This window comes from Gymnoscopelus braueri (assembly GCF_963280865.1).
Source record: "Gymnoscopelus braueri genome assembly, chromosome: 18".
Classification (NCBI taxonomy): domain Eukaryota; kingdom Metazoa; phylum Chordata; class Actinopteri; order Myctophiformes; family Myctophidae; genus Gymnoscopelus; species Gymnoscopelus braueri.
Genome location: NC_137618.1, coordinates 47,535,742 through 47,553,436, shown reverse-complemented (window position 1 = coordinate 47,553,436; position 17,695 = coordinate 47,535,742). Strand labels below are relative to the sequence as shown.

Here is a 17,695-nt window from a genome sequence, read left to right as displayed (position 1 = left end):
GTTCCCGGTCTTAACGGGTTAATGCTTTTGGGTTTACGTTTCAAGCCAATAAGCCCGTTCCTTGTCATTTCTATTAAAGTCCGCATAATTTTCCCTATGATGGTTCCGCACGTCGCCCCGGGGAGTGCTAATGAGATTTGACTCCGGGCTATGTTGGAAGCAGCGCTGTTTAAAAAAAAAAACGTGTTTCTAATTGTCCCCCTTGGTCCCCGCTGAATTATTGATTTGTTTCCTCTGCCCTCTCTCTCTCTCTCTCTCTCTCTCTCTCTCTGTCCCGCTCACTCTTCATCCCTCCCTCCCCCTCCCTCTCTCCCTCCGTTCCTTATAACGTCCCCAGAAGCCAGAAGAGAAAGTTCCCCCCGATGACCTCGTACCACAGAATGCTGCTGCACCGAGTGGCTGCCTACTTTGGCCTAGACCACAACGTTGATCCAACCGGGAAATCTGTAATCATCAACAAAACTAGCAATACAAGAATGTGAGTAATCTCTTGCTCACACACACACACACACACACACACACACACACACACACACACACACACACACACACACACACACACACACACACACACACACACACACACACACACACACACACACACACACACAGACACAGACACAGACACACACACACACACAGACATACTCACACACACACTCACACACACACTCACAGAGCCTCCAATCCTCTCTCTCCGCGTCCCCAAGAATTGAATTTCTCGGGGCCCTGCTTTAATTCAAACGGCTTAGGCTTGCAGAAATTACTGACTCTGTATCTTCAATACGGGGCAAAACAGATTTTCCTGTGCGGTCCCCCCGAAATGAGTTTTTTTGGGGGAAACTTAATTATCTGCATTTTTCAATATCGCGGAGTGGGGGGGGGGTTGGGGGGGGAGCGGCTCAGTGGGTGAGGGGTAGGTAGGGCTTATAAGACGTAAAGAGGTTGGTGTAAACATCTCAGGTTTTCTTGAAGCACGCCCCTCATGAGTGCTCCAGGTTTTTCATTGTGTTCCTTTTCCCCCCGTCCTCTCCTCTCCTCTCCTCCTCCTCCTTGCCCTCTCTGCAGACCTGATCAGAAGTTCTCAGAACACATCAAAGATGACAAGACGGACGACTTCCAGAAGCGGTACATTCTCAAAAGGGACAACTCCAGCTCGGACAAAGATGACAACATGGTACGGTTCCCTTTCAAGTTGTAGATCAGATCACTAGCGTTTAAGTTGTTATGGACACACAGCCAGGGTTGGATTTCTGTGTAACCACTTAAACCATTATTTTATACTTTAGGAATTCAAAAATAGCAGATATACAAGCTCATAGCGTGGCACCGAGTGCCGCACTATGAGCTTGTAGATCTGCTATTTTTGAAAAATCGTGAAAATGTGTGCAAATCTTTGAATATATATTGTTTTAAAGCGAACATTTTTAACTTGAATCTTTGCTCCTGGGGGTCCCTGGAACTAAACATTTTGAGATGGGGGTCGGTGGCCAAATACATATCATTTTGGGGGTCCTTGACCTGAAAAAGTTTAAGCACCACTGATATAGAAAAACATAAGTATTTTTTTCAGAATACTGCTGGGATTTAGAAGACATTTGTAGAATCGGCTTCAGGTCTTAATGGGTTAAATACATGCATCGCCATTTGGAAAATGTAGACTGATATGTTTGATGTTTGTTTGATAATAGCACAATTTTATAAAAGAATGCATGTTAACCAGATTAACCCTGGTGTCCCTATGTTGTGGCAAATTTGTCAAACGTTTTAATTAGTCCCTTAGCACTAATTGCCAAATGGTGATATGCACCTGTTTACTGTGGAGTCGGTGGGTTTGGCAAGCTTTGGACGAGATACCTTGAACGTTTTGCTGGCTTTTATTTAACAAGCCACACTACATTATGTGTGGGAGGGGTGGGGGGGGTGGTGCATATAAGCATCGTCAGCGTTCTTCATTGAAACCAATAGCTGCCCATTGTTTTTGATGAATGCGAAAATTTTAACGAGACATTTTTTCGATAATGGAATGTGCCTGTGCAGGGGCTATTAACCGCCTCCCAACATACACACACACACACACACACACACACACACACACACACACACACACACACACACACACACACACACACTCGCGTTTGCATTACTGTACTTTTGAGCACATCAACAGTTTAGGACAGTGATTTCATGAATGCCATTTGACACACAGTTTGACTAGTAGTTGGTAACCACTTTCATCTCGGTGACATTTCATTATAGGCTAAATAAACAGGTGACTATGTACAGTGTAGTAGGGTGTACGTGGTTAAAAAAACGGCTTGTTGGTTTTTCCACGTTTTCAGATGCGAATGCGGTTGAAGGACGACAGACGGAGCAAGTCCATAGAGGAGCGAGAGGAGGAGTACCAGCGAGCCAGAGACAGGATATTCGCTCAAGACGTGAGAATGTTTCTCTTTTTTTTTTTACCACAAAGCAGAAATACTTTTGCTGTTCTATAAGTGTGTGTGTATATGTGTACGTTTTGTGTCTGAAAAGTAAGCAATGCTTCTATATTTTGTGTTCCAGGGTCCAGATGGCTATGCTCTCGAAAAAAGGTTTGCCTTCTTCTCTCTCTTACCTGTTTTAACCCATTCAGACCGGGAAAGCATCTGTGTAATTTTTAGGATTTCTTTGGCTATTCAAAAATTGCAGATATACAAGCTCATAGTGCGGCACTTTGTGTCGCGCTATGAGCTTGTAGATCTGCATTTTTTTTGAAAAATCTTTAACATTTTGTGCATATTGAATTTGAATATATATATATATATATATATATATATATATTTTTTTTTAAAGCGAAAATCTTTAACTCAAATCTTTGCATCTGAGGGGTCCCTGGAACAACATATTTCAAGATGGGGGTCCGCGCCCAAATACATATGTTTTTGGGGGCCCTTGACATGAAAACGTTTGAGAACTGATTATAGCAACATACGTTTTTTTTCCCCAGAAGCAAAGATTTGAGTTAAAAATGTTCGCTTTAAAAAAATATATAAATTCAAAGATTTGCAAAAATGTTCACGATTTATTTTTCTAAAAAATAGCAGATCTTCAAGCTCGTAGCGGGGCATTCGGTGCCGTGCTATGAGCTTGTATATCTGCTCTTTTTGAATAGCCAAAGAAATCTAAAAATGACGCAGACGCGTTCCCGATCTAAAAGGGTTAAGGTGAACCATTCATTTGCATGATAATGAATTATGCCTGCAAGGTTGTCACATTACAATATGCCATCTTCTGTGTCCACAGGATACAAGAAGATGACGCCTGCAACAGCACTCAGCAAAGGCGGCAGATATTTAGGTGAATTGTCTCTTTTTCCATAATTGGACTGTGATGCTACTTTATGTGGTGATAATAGAGTGATAAGGAACTCTATTAGTACCAGGGGATCAATTAAGACATTAACCCATTGAGACCTGAGGCGATTCTTAAAAATGTTTTCTAAATCCTAACAGTTTTTTGAAAAAAATCAACAACAAAAAATGTTCAAGATTTTTCAAAAATAGCAGATCTACAAGCTCATAGCGCGGCACCGAGTGCCGCGCTATGAGCTTGTAGATCTGCTATTTTTGAATAGCCAAAGAAATCTAAAGTGACACAGATGCGTTCCAGGTCTTAACCCATTGACTGCCAATCGCGTAGATCTACGCGAACCTATTTAAAGCCGCCACGTGCCAGTCGCGTAGATCTACGTGCACTTAAAAAAAAAGATTTTTCGAAGATCTAGACTCCTATCCACTTCCTTGTTAACTTAAAACTTAAAAATTCTGTATCTCGGCTCCTGAGTACTTTTTTTTTTTCAATTAAAAATCTCTGGCAGTGGGCAAACTCGGACAGTAATAATTTTGGCAGTTAATGGGTTAATGGCTTAAACAGATCATAAAGCATAATATCGTCATTGTCAATTGAAAACCTTGGATGTCCAAAAAACGTGACTTTGTTCAGCATATGGAGAAAAAATAACCTGTGTTCCATTGGATCAAATGTAGTACTTTTCATTGGTTATAAAACCCACAGACTGACTTAAGTAGTTAAGTTTCAACATTTTAGACCTTCCTCACGGTGCCCCGTCGCTACTTTTGCACGGCACTGTCATACGACGAAATAGGGCAATCATTTACAAAAAAAAACTATGTTGAAAAATGGGAGATACAAGATTTCTGCCTGTCGGCGACTAATAAACAGCCATTTACTAAGCAGATATTGCCATGTTAACCTTAGTAACACAACGGTGTACCTAAACAATTGCAGTGGTGTAAAGTAACTATGTACATGTACTGTACTTAAGTACAATTTTGAGGTATTTTTTACTTTACTGGAGTATTTCCCATTTACAATACTTTTACTTCTACTCCACTACATCTCAGAGGCAAATATTGTACTATTACTCACTACAATTATTTGAAAACTTTAGTTACGATTTACTTTGCAGATATAAATTATAATATTATTAAACATACATTAACCACTTAAGCCATATTTTATACATCGGCTATTTGAAAATAGCCGATCTACAAGCTCACAACGCGTCGCGAGCTTGTAGATCTGCTATTTTCAAACATTTTAGTACTTTTACTTTTGGTACTTTTTTTTATACCAATACTTTTGTCCTTTACTCACGTAAATTATGAATTCTGGACTTTTACTTGTGACGGAGTATTTCTATATTTCAGTATTAATACTTTTACTTAAGTACAATATCTGAGTACTTTTTCCACCACTGCACAATTGTCATAATTTGCATATAAGCTGTCAGTTCCCGGCAGTACTGCCAGGCCGTTTTCCGTGCATTAATTTTTTTTTCCTCACTTGCGCTTGCTTTTGAAAAAACGGGGCCGTTCAGGTTAAAAGACGGCCGCTCGACCAACAGCCGCCAGAGCAGCTCCGAGAACGAGCCAAAGTACACCGACCCGCGGCCGTGGAGCAGCACGGACTCGGACAGCTCCAACCGCAACCTGCGGCCGGCCATGACCAAGGCCAGCAGCTTCAGTGGCATCTCTGTCCTCATCCGAGGAGACAGCTCGGGCAGCAGCAAGAGCATGGGCCGCCTCTCCAAGACCGGTAAGTGTGTCCCCTCCTTTGTCCATAAAACATCCAGGGGCCTGGAATCAACACCTTAACGTTCAACAGCAAAAAAAATAAGAAATGTGTGTTGATTTAAATCAGTGGTTTTCAACCCTTTTCATATCAAGGTCCATTATTTATTCGGCGTTTGAGCCATGGACCACCATTTGATGAGATTTAGCCTCTCAGACCCAAAACTTAGAATATTTTGTTATCGTTGGATAAGATTTAGTCCACAATTCCATCCATGCTGTATTGATGTTGGTACCATAGGAGAGATAACAGGCAAACGTTGATCAAAATAACAATTCTTCTACATTCTCTAATTGTGTTACTACTTGTAAATTAAGTAATGCAGATGTTTGACAATAATTTTACTCTTGAGAGCGTAAAATGAAACCGAAAGGACCCTTTACGGGTCCATTTGGTTTCATTTTACGCTCTCAAGAGTTAAAGATCTACTGTATAAGTCTCCATTTGTTTTCCAACTCCATCATTTAGCTGGGGACCACCTGGAACCCCCTCAAGGACCACTGGTTGAGAACCACTGATTTAAATTAACCACTTGAACCCTAGCGTCCCCATTCCGGGGCGCCCAAAATTCGGTGAAAATAGCATCTACAAGCTCATAGTTGTGAGGCGTTGAGCATGTAGATTCGCTACTGTCTGTGAAGACGTTTGGTCAATCTGGCCGGTCCTGCCTGGCACTTTGGCCCGTGTGCCACTTTGGCCATGACGGTCTGTCTTCTTCTTTTTGTTTAACTAACGACCAAATTCAACTTTGATTCTCTCTGTTCATGTACCATAGACATTAAATTGGCTGGGGGGTCGGGGGGGATAGTGTGAATCCGCATGCCACTGTGGGCCAGTTGATGAAGTAGTTGGTTTCATGCCCTTTAGATACCCATCCATCATCTACCACACATGTCGGCTTTTTGACCCCCCAGCAGCCCATGCCCCCCATCCACTGGCTGGTCAGTAGTGCAGCACATCACGGCTGGAGATGTTCCGATACCTTTTTTCCCCCGATTTCCAATAACCTGAACTTGAGTTTGGGCTTAAACAGAGTACGATCCGATACCAGTGCATTGAAAATAAATATATAAAGCTCTATGCTACTAACCCTGCATGGGATGTGATCTAGTTGATATCAGTGTTGGATTGGCTTGGCTCAGGTGTTTCGTTTTCACACTGAGGGTATTGGTTAATGTTTGTATCGTCACTTTAACCCATTCAATCCGGGAACGCATCTGTGTCATTTTAGATTTCTTTGGCTATTCAAAAATAGCAGATCTACAAGCTCATAGTGCGGCACGAGTGCCGCACGTGCCGCACTATGAGCTTGTAGATCTGCTATTTTTGTAAAAATCGTGAAAATGTATGCAAATCTTTGAATATATATCTTTAAGCGAACATTTGTAACTCAAATCTTTGCTTCTGGGTGTCCCTGGAACAACATATTTGACAAATGTTAAAAAGAAATATATTCAAAGATTTGCACAACTTATCACGATTTTTAAAAAATAGCCAAAGACATCTAACATGACAGAGATGCGTTCCCGGTCTTAATGAATTAAGATATCGCAGAGATTGCGGTTTCAATTATGTCATTTCTAGGCGACTTGCAAGTCGCTTAGCTTTTCAGCTCGGTAGCAGTAAGCACAATGGTCAAATAATGAAGTTGGCTTGCACACGCCATGCGCAGCGTTTTAACGGCAGTTGGCACTTGGCAGGAAATTCAATTGTATTAAAAAACTCGATGACAGTCAATGTTTGTGCACCAGCAGTTTGATTTGAAATGACATCACTCCTGTCTCTGACGACATAACCATAACCCGCAAGTCTCAGTTAAGCTTAGACCTCATTGATTCTCAGGTTTTTGAGAAATATTAAACCGGGTGTCGATCCACATCCCTAGTGAAACATGAACGCATACATAAAGCGATTGAATGCCATGATTATAGTTTGACAGTCTAACCTTACGTTGTCTGCTAACACCTCACGTGTTGTTGTTTATCTGTGTAGCATAAACAAGCTATCATCATGTGATGTATTAGGTCAGTGGTTCTCAACCTGTGGGTCATTTTGGGGGGGTCCCCAGATGACAGTGAAGGGACAATTTATGTACTTTTAAGACCTTTTTAATACAAAAAAGAAAAAGACCATTACTGCATCAAAAGTAATCAACAAACTATACTATAAAACATTTGCCAAATTGTCAAATAATATAAGAAAGAGGCAAAAATTGTGAAAATAGCCGATCTACAAGCTCACATCGCGAGGCGTTGTGAGCTTGTAGATAGGCTATATATGTAGATAGTCAAAGAAAATGGGGGGTCCCCAGTTCAAATATGATTATTGTGGGGGGTCACGGCCTAAAAAGGTTGAGAACCACTGTATTAGGTGGTATCGGATCGGTGCATAGACCGGCGTACTCGCCGATACCACCATGTTGGGCAGTATCGGGCATTTCCGGTACCGGTATCGGAACAACTCTAGTCACCTGCTCGTGACCTGCCTTGTGAGCCATACTCTCAAAAGAATCCGACAAAGACAAACGTTGTGAACCACCCTCATCCCACCACTCCTTCGTTATTTCCACTCACGCAAGGCAAGAGTTGAATCAGAATGAGATATCGGACACGAAGCTCAGACTAAATGTTAAATCGGAGGGCTTCGTCGTTCACATTCCCAAGCGCCGGTGACGCCAGGCACAGGCTAGAGAAAAACAAGCCATGCATTTTTAATCTCCTTTTTTTTTCCTGCCATCAATTTAATTTGATTTGATTTCTCAGTTTCCAACAAAGTAGGTGACATTGACGAAGCGCTTTCCTGCCGTTGCTTGGCAGTAGCAGACTGAGGTCTTTGTAGTAGTAGCTGTGTGCCGCAGAATACTCCACCACTCACTCATCTCCACTCCGTCTCGTCTTTGACAGCGGGCTCTCCGAGGCTTTCTGCCCCAGCATGTCTCCACACAGTCCTCCAAAAACCCTCTCTTGTATGAGAGCTCCCTCCTCTCAACCCCCCTTTCACCCTTTAATTTATTGGTTGTTATAATATTGGCAGGAGAATATCAGAAATTTGTGAATTCAAATGAGTTCAACTGCCGCCAGGAAAAAGTTGATGTGATCTTGTCTGCATAACAAGAGCCGTGCTATTTTGTTTCACCTCAAGCAAATATCCTCCCTTCAATCAGGCTTACTCGGAAGATCCCGATCATTTAATGAGCTAATTATATTGGGGTGTCACAGTGTTCCCCTCAACACGGTAGTTGTGGCACATATAAAAACAACGTGAAAAAACTAAATGAAGACATTAATCAAAAAATTAATTAACATGTCATGTAGAGATGGTAATATCATTATCTTTTTCGCCAGTTTATGGCAGCAACTCTCCCACAGGTAATTAGAATAGATAATGAGTTATATACATTTGGAATTTGATTTTTGACCCCTCAAAGTATTTCTTTGAGTTTGTTGTCGGTACAAAGCTATGCCGATGACGCAGTTGTATTCACTGACGGCTATTATTAATAGCCGGTGAGTTTGTCTCTCTTTCACCAACACCACCAACATTGCCTCTTCCACCTAAACCCCTCCATCGCATGCCTGACTGTCCTGTCTTTTCTACTTTACAACTAAAAGAGCATGCCGTGTCTTTGCTGTGCCCTAAAGCCAAATTTATACTACGAGCGTGTCGCTCGATGAAACACATTTTCTAAAAAGAAAGCAATACATTAGCTTAATCCATTAAGACCTCTGCATCTGTGTCATTTTACGATTTCTTTGGCTATTCAAAAATATCAGATATACAAGTTCATAGAGCTTGTAGATCTGCTATTTAAAAAAAAATCATGAACATTTGTGAACATAATGTATTTTTTTTTTAAGGGAACATTTGTAACTAAAATCTTAGCATCTGGGGGATTCTAGAAATATCCTCTAAATCCGAACAGTTTATTTTTTTAAAACCGTTTCATGTCGAGGACCGCCAAAGTTAAATGTATTTGGCCTCGGACAACCATCTCAAAATATTTAGTTCCAGGGACCCCCAGAAGCAAAGATTTGAGTTACAAATGTTCCCTTTAAAAAATATGTATTCAAAGATTTGCACAAAATGTTCAAGATTTTAAAAAATAGCAGATATACAAGCTCATGAGCTTGTATATCTGCTATCTTTGAATAGCCCAAAGTATAAAATAATGGTTAAAATGGTTAAAATAAAAAAATGACAGATGGGTTTCCCCGGTTTAACGGGTTAAATTTCGTCCAGCGACACACTTCCTCGTACAAAAAAAAGTATAAATTAGTCTGAAGTGGTTAAGGCCTTCCTTCTTGTTCCTCCTTACTTCCTCCTCCCCCCACCCCCTCCCCCCCCCAGGTTCAGAGTCATCTAGTAGCGTAGGGTCCTCCACGGGGTCGCTCTCTCGCTCCTCGCAGCCGCCCCTCCCAATCCCAGCTCTAACCCAGGCGGGCCACAACGCTGCTCCGCCCCAGCCACCGCCGCCCGCCGTGGCCTACCCGCTACTCGACTGCACTAGTAGTCCCGTGTCTTACGAGGTGGGCAGGAGTGGGCCAGTGCTGCTGCAGCTGCAGCACCCGCCACCACCTCCACCTCCTCCACCTCCTCCTTCTCTTCCTCCTTCTCTTCCTCCTCTGACAGCCATGACTAACGCTAGCTACTATTTGCTTCCGCTGGAAGCCGCAGGGATCCCGCCGGGGAGTATCTTGGTCAACCCGCATACAGGTTGGTACCGCCCCTCCTACGGGAACCGGTGTGGGGGGGGGGGACTGATGGTTTGCATTTATAGGGGTTGGGATTACGGAACCCGGATCCAACGTGTTGATGAATCGGGTTCCATCACATTTGGGAACCGGTTTCCAAGAACCGGTCAGAGCTGGTTATGTGGACTTCACTGTCTGCTATGCAATTATAATCATCATGACCATCATTACTACGGGTCCATTTGGTTCCATTTGTACATTCAGAGTTACAGACCTGTAAGGGTCCATTTGGAACCCCCTATAGCAGTGGTTTTCAACCCTTTTCATGTCAAGGTCCATTATTTATTCGGCATTTAAGCCAAGGACCACCATTTGATGAGATTTAGCCTCTCAGACACGAGACTTAGAATATTTTGTTATCGTTGGATAAGATTTTGTCCACAATTCCACATGCTTTATTGATGTAGTATCATAGGAGAGATAGGAGAGGCAAACGTTGATCAAAATAACAATTATTCAATTAAGTAATGCAGATGTTTAACAATAACTCTTGAGAGCGTAAAATGAAACCAAATGGACCCGTAAGGAAGGTTTCATTTTACGCTCAAGAGTTAAAGATCTATAAGGGTCCATTTGGTTACCGACTCCATCATTTAGCTGGGGACCACCCGGAACCCCCTCAAGGACCACTGGTGGTCCCCGGACCACTGGTTGAGAACCACTGCCCTATAGGAATCGTTAAAGTGAACCGTTATGAAATCGAGATCGTTAAGGAACCGGAATGGGGAAAATTAGTAAAGGAATCCCAACCCTTGTTGCAGTCTAAGTCTGCTTTAGCCAGGTGGTCCCACGCGGTTTGAAGGGTCACTCGTTTGTCTGTTTGTGTCTGTCTCTTCTTCTGTCCTGTCTCTGTCACTTTGAATTCTTAACTGGAAACTAACACAACTTACTTCTACACAGCTAAACTGGAAACTAAACAACTTGCATTCCCACAGCTAAACCGCATAACCCTTTGCTCAACTTGTTCATTTGTGTGGGTGTAACGAGACAAAGCGCAACAATGAAGGGGTGTGTGTGTGTGTGTGTGTGTGTGTGTGTGTGTGTGTGTGCGCGGCGGGGGACGGGGTGGTGTTAGATTGTTCCTTTCGCAGCCAAATTGGTAGTACAGTGAAAAAGCCGACCAACAAAGCGTCATGCATTATTAATGGGCGTTTGAGTTTCGAGATGTAAGTCGTGAGTACTTTACGGAGGACGATAATTAGAACTTGCCTCGCCGGCTTTGATTGCTCTTTTAAAAAGTAAACTTGAACCAGCGGAAAGTGTATCTTTTTTTTCCCCAAAAAAAATATATTCTGAACCAACACGGGAGTCTACGTCTAATGATGTGGGCTTGCATGCAAATGAGACCTTCCTCCTTCACTCCGCGTTCCCCTCCCACAGTCAGACTTGGAAGGCACTTTGAAAAACGATAGCTGTCTTCACAAGATCAATACGACCGACGCTGGTCAAAACAAATTCCCCAAAGTGTTGCTGAGACACGGGATAATGAAGCCATACTGTACTTGTAATTGAATATGGAAGAAAAGGGATAGTCTGGCCTCTTGTCTAATGTATTCTCCTTCACTCTGCTCATATTAAATATGCATGACGCTGATAAGCTTAAGGCAAGGGTGTACGACTGGCATTAATGTGTTTTTTTTTAACTGGTCAGGGTGTGTAAGTGCTTATTGACTTTTTTTTTTAAGGAATTGGCAAATGGAAATTTGTTTACAGCGGTTATCAATCTGTGGGTCGGTACCCCCAGGGGGGTCCCCACATGACTTTTTTTGGGGGGTCCCCAGATGACAGTGAAGTGACAATTTAAAAGACCTTTTTAACTCATTTCCTGCCAGAATTATTTCAGATTTTTGGCTGTAGACTGCCAGAGATTTTCCATTGAAAAAAAAAATTCTCAGGAGCCGAGATACAGATTTTTTAAGTTTTAAGTTAACAATGAAGTGGATAGGAGTTTAAATCTTTGATATATCATATCTCCTTGGTCTTTGGGTCTAAAAATAAGAAAAAAACTTTTTTATTTATTTTTTTTAAATAGAACGCAGATCTGCGTCTTTGGCAGCCAGGCGAGAAATTAAATAGAACGCAGATATGCGTCTTTGGCAGCCAATGTGTTAATACCTATAACAACAAAAAGGAAAGCAAAGAAAAAGACCATTACTGCATCAAAAGTAATCGACAAACTAACTGATCAAAACATCACAAGTTGTGAAATAATATTAGAAAGAGGCAAAACTTGTGAAAATACAAAACTTGTGAAAATAGCCGATCTACAAGCTCACAACGCCTCGTGTTGTGAGGCGTTGTGAGCTTGTAGATTGATTTTGTGTGGTCCCCAGTTCAAATATGATTATTTTGGGGGGTCATGGCCTGAAAAGCGCACACGGAAATAATTTAGCTTGCTGCTATTTGAAAACTTGAGATATTTTTGAAGGTCATTGGATTGTCAGGAGGACTGGCCCGGGGAACATCAGTTAACCACAAGACCCCTAGCGAAGGGTATTTAGTGTTTAAGGGGTTAAGGACTCTCTTTGCACCATAGCAACAAACAAAAAAAGTGCAAACCTGAATTTTTCCTCTGGAAACATGATTTGTATTATAGGCAATGTTGTTTTTCCTAGGATGGAATTTGAACACTTGACCTCAGATGCCCTGTGATTTGCTGAGACGGGGACGGGGGAAGGAAGCGCTTGTTTTGTTTAATGCGATACCCTATTCCGTCCACTACTTGACGGTGCACCCGTCAACGCCATGAGGCCATCGGCTGCTTGGCAGGTTACTCGCTTGCCTGGCACCGTGCTCAAGGCCTCTCTGTCAGCGTGCCTGCCTTGTTTTAAAGTTATTTAAAAAGTACTGCAATTGTTGTAAAACCTTGATGTTGATCCTTCGATGAATATACAATATAACGCCCCCAAATACGCAGGACTTAGAGTGAACCAAAATAGGATGTTGAGTGAACCAAAACAAGTGCTCCTGTCTGCATGCCATCCTAGGAAAAACAAAAGCGGTAGGACATCTCTAAGCCTCTAAATCTTTAATAGTCTGTGGAGTGCTGTGGAAATGCTGCACGTTGAGGGTAGACCTCCCTATTCTGACAGTCATGACTATGTGCACCTCTGTTTCTTATGTTGATTTGAACTGTTTGGTTGCTACTATATATGTCACAGGGTGTTTGGAGAGCCAGGGTGATTGAAGACAGAGCGCTTGTTTTTAGGCACGGGGCTTCGGGGCGATGCGGGGCTTTTCGAGACAGGGTTTATTAGCGAGGCTCGTGAGGAGGAGGAGGAGGACGGCGCTGCGATGCGGGGGGTTATTACGCGAGGCTCGCGAGGAAGAGGAGCCTCCTCCTCCTCCTCCTCCTCGCGTTTTAAACCGTCCCGTCCTCTCCTTCTCTCCTTCTCCTCCTCCGAGGAGGAGGAGAAGGAGAGCGCGGAGAGGCGGGGCTTTGATGCGCCGACGGAGAGTGGAGACCTGTCTTTTGTTGTTCCCCCCCACATAGCAACCATAATATCTATGAGGGGAACGCTGAACACGCGTTCACACGCACGGCGCGCCGACTTAGTGGAGCTTGAGGCCGAGGAAGTGCGCCCTCGCGCCTCCGGGCGCGAGTGCCCGCACTGACCGGCCGACGCTCCACTAGTCGACTCAGCGCCGTTTGATTTGTAAACCGATAGGGACAGAATAGTTCTTTTCATGGATCACTGTGTGTGTGTGTGTGTGTGTGTGTGTGTGTGTGTGTGTGTCAGGGAGAAACTAAAACAAAAGCCAGCAGAACACAATAAAAGTATCTTAACAGTCCATTGAAAGCATGTGCGCGTGTGCGTGCGCGCACGCGCGTGTGTGTGTGTGACTGTGTGTGTGTGTGTGGTAGCGGCCATATATGCTTGTGCACAAGCCTGGCTTGTGGCTCCCTCTAGTGTCTAGTGTTGCTTCTACAGAATTGCTGGGTGGGTGGTAAAAACGAGCGAGCCTTCTTCAATCACCCTGGTTCTCCATTCACCCTGTAACATATACGTCTATGAAATTAATTCAAGGACCCCAACGGAAACAAGTCCGCAAGGACTTTTTTGGTCGGACCTTTTAGACAAAAGTATTATAAATGTAACTGTGTTGTTTTACATTCTTTTGCCTAATAAAAATTTCAATCAATCAATCAATGATCAGCACTGATGTTATCAGAGAACCGGGGTTATGCAAGTAACTTTAAGGTTTCAAAGTGCCGGCTGCCAGGTGGGCCAATTAAAAAAGGAGAGGGTGAAAAAGATAAGTCTTTGGGGGAAAAAAATATATAAATGTTTTAATTTCTGTTTGGCATCCCTGTTTTGGGCATGTCATTATTGTCAAAATCTTTCAATGTGTTTTCAGAAAATAGCTCAAATAGCCGATCTAGAAGCTCGCAACACAGTTTTTGACATTTTGCAATAGGGGGGCCACAGCTAGAGGCTATGGCTATATGAGAGTACCTTGCATGGAAAAGTTTAAGACCCCCTGTCTTAGATCAATGGTTCTCAAACTTTTTCACGTCAAGGACCCCGGAATGTATTTGGCCACGGACCCCCATCCGACAATATTTTGTGCCAGGGACGCCCAGAAGAAATGATTTGTGTTAAAATAATTTTGAAATTATTCAATAATGTCCAAACATTTTCAAGACTTTTGAAATTATTTTCCAAAATAAAAGTACAAAATATGCATAAATTGGTTCAAATTATTGTGATGCTATATTAACCCATTGAGACCTGGAACGCATCTGTGTCATAGCAGATATACAAGCTCATAGCGCGGCACCGAGTGCCGCGCTACGAGCTTGTAGATCTGCTATTTTTGAAAAATCTTAAATAAATGTTTTAATATTTTTTTTCAAAAAACTGTTTGGAAAAAAAATTTGAATCGGCCTCGGGCCTTAATGGGTTATCACATTTTGCTGGGGACCCCCTGGAACCCCCACCACCGCCTTAGATAACCCATGGAATGAATGTCCGCAGTGAGGAACATCTTGATAAAAGTGATGGATAGGTAAAAGATTTGCTCCTCGCCAGCAACCTTTTTCTTTTTTCTTTTTCTACATAAAAGAAAACCAACCTTTTCAAAAGGATCAACGTTCCGAGCCAGTCTATTTCACAGTGAGCCTCTGAGAGATGCATTCATACATAAATGAATTCACAAAGTATCAGCACAGGAAACACACAGGAGGAGAGCACCGTGCATATTATTCTTTTCTTTTTCCATCAGCAATTCAGAAATGAACCCTGGGATAAAAAAAAGAGGGCAAATATATTAAATTCATTATCTAGCCCTGGCTAGATAATGTGCCTCTACTACTCTCAGCCTTTTTTCTTTCCTGAATTAAAAAGTGCAGTACACATTTATTATAGATGTTTGCGAAGGAGTGTGGACTTCAGGCTTATGCAAGTGGATCTCTTTGTTACATACAATATGCCAGCTCTCCTACCGTCGCTAGTATTGAAAATATTATAGTTTCATCTTTCTAATGGGAGATTGACGGTTGTCTTACAGAAGATGGGTTTTAAACCCATTTAAACCGGGACACTTTATCCATATTTTATACTTTGGCAATTGAAGAATAGCAGATATACAAGCTCGAGTGCCGCGCTATGACCTTGTAGATCTGCAATTTTTTTAATTTATTTTTTTAGAATTTAGCTATTATTAATTTTTACAAAAAAAAATCTAAATGTATTTTTTATTTTTGGGGGTTTTCAGTTTTTCCGTTCGTCACAAAGAACCAGGAGATAACATTTTCCAAAAAGTTGCTGCTCCATTCACCTCAATGTTAAAAAATAAACGGACAAAAAAACATTTTTTCTAAGTACTAGCTGGCAGTCTAAGAGTTAATAGCCAAAGAAATCTAAGATGACACCGATGCGTTCCCGGATTGAATGGGTTAAATGATGACATTATAATGGGTTATTGTGAATATTGATCGTAGCTGCTGAACAATATTTTTTTTTATCACACAGCATTCAAATTCTTGTTAATTAAACCTTTACCCATTTAGACCTGGAACGCATCCGTGTCATTTTAGGTTTCTTTGGCTATTCAAAAATAGCAGATTTACAAGCTCATAGCGCGGCACTCGGTGCTATGAGCTTGTAGATCTGCAATTTTTTTTAAATCTTGAACATTTTTGCAAATCTTTGAATAATATATATTTTAAAAAAAACTGTCTTTAGGTCTAAATGGGTTAATGAATTATTGTGTTTGATGAATTATCGAGGACTTAGATTATTTTTTGTCTCCATTGATGGCCAGGGCCGTTTGAGTCATAACGCTGTGTTTCCTCTCTCTCTCCCACCAGGCCAGCCCTTTGTGAACCCAGATGGCAGCGCGGTGGTGTACAGCCCCAGCCTGGCCCCCCAGCAGGGCCGGAGCCAGCAGCCCCTGCCCCCACCACCACCACCACCTCCTCCCGGCCCCCACCAGCAGCACCAGCCGGCCAATCATGTCCTCTCCCAGGTCTGCTGCCCCGAAGGCACCCAAACACTATAAACACGTCACAATCAGTTTTTTGACGAGAGCTAAGCAACTGAACGTCACAATTTCAATATTTGTGTTTATATTGTGGACCCTGCCATAAGTATCGGGGATTTCTCCTGTTGAAAATGTATTTTCTTTAAAAAAAAATTACCCGTGCAAAAATGCACCGGAGAACTGGTGAGAACTTTACTGATTATTAATCTTAACTCATTGAGTGCCAGAATTAATTAAGTCAGCCAGTGCCAGCGTTTTTGAGCATTTTTACTAACCTTTCAAGAGCCACAGAATATTTCGTTCCAGGATGATCGACACACCGAGTGTTGCAAAAGACGGAGGAGAGTCTCTGCCTCCATCGGGCGACCCTCCTCCGTTCTTTAGTTATTGGCTGTTGAATATAGCTGGTTCTCGCCAAAAACACAGAAAAAAAACAAAGCAGAGAATTTTTTATTTTTCTAAATCCTTTAACATTAGATCAGACGGGGCTGGGTTTGTTTTGATCACGTTATTTCCGCGTCCACTCTTCACTGGAAGTCATAGGATCACTCATAGGTTGGCCAAGAACGCCCATCTTGCATAAACACTGAAAACACAGTTTTGACGTGTTACACGTCATTGGCACTGAATGAGTAAAATAGAATATTGCGTAACAGTTTTATCCCCTTAACTTTCGGGTCAGTGCTTGTCGATTTTTGTCCTCCTATAAATCCAGTTTAGAAGATGCCACATGGCACGGATCATTCAAATCATTTCACGGCTGGTTTGCGTCGCTTGGTATTCGCGCCGTGTCATTCGTTTAGCAAAAGTTAAAAGTTGGCGACCTGTGGTGTCGACACCCCCCCCCCCCCGTCAGAGTAAATGAATTGAGTTCAAATGTCAATTAAACATTGCCACCCTTAGCCCCCCCCTGGTGTATTGGAAAGCCCAAACGCTTATCATTAGCATTCATAGATGCCGGTAGAGTTACCAATGGCAATCTGCAAGCATTCCCCCCTTCTTGTCACAAGCTGTCATGCAAAGTTCTTCAGATTGATTTCTTTATTTATTATTTATTTCTTAATCCATTGAGATCGGGAACGGGTTTTTCTTTTTTAAACGTATGTTGCTATAATATCAGTGGTTCACAAACTTTTTCATGTCAAGGACCCCCCCCCAAATTATGTGTATTTGGCTGCGGACCCCCATCTCAAAATATGTTGTTCCAGGGACCCCCCAGAAGCAAAGATTTTAGTTAAAGCTGTTTGCTTTAAAAAAAAAAAATCAACGATTTGCAAACATTTTCTCGATTTTTCAAAAACAGCAGATCAACAACAGCTCAT

General features: G+C 42.2%; 1 protein-coding gene across 7 annotated transcripts in view; it reads left to right on the top strand.

Annotated features, from left to right (window-relative positions):
* Positions 1-17,695, top strand: part of LOC308073618 (R3H domain-containing protein 1-like) — a 115,303-nt gene that overhangs the window by 64,644 nt on the left and 32,964 nt on the right. For all 7 annotated transcript variants that reach the window (XM_080412631.1, XM_080412629.1, XM_080412630.1 and 4 more), the window contains 7 exons: positions 338-478; positions 1,069-1,177; positions 2,343-2,438; positions 2,566-2,594; positions 3,286-3,339; positions 4,883-5,100; positions 16,201-16,358. In XM_080412631.1, the coding sequence (XP_080268757.1) occupies positions 338-478; positions 1,069-1,177; positions 2,343-2,438; positions 2,566-2,594; positions 3,286-3,339; positions 4,883-5,100; positions 16,201-16,358 (805 nt within the window). The remainder of the gene's footprint in view (positions 1-337; positions 479-1,068; positions 1,178-2,342; positions 2,439-2,565; positions 2,595-3,285; positions 3,340-4,882; positions 5,101-16,200; positions 16,359-17,695) is intronic.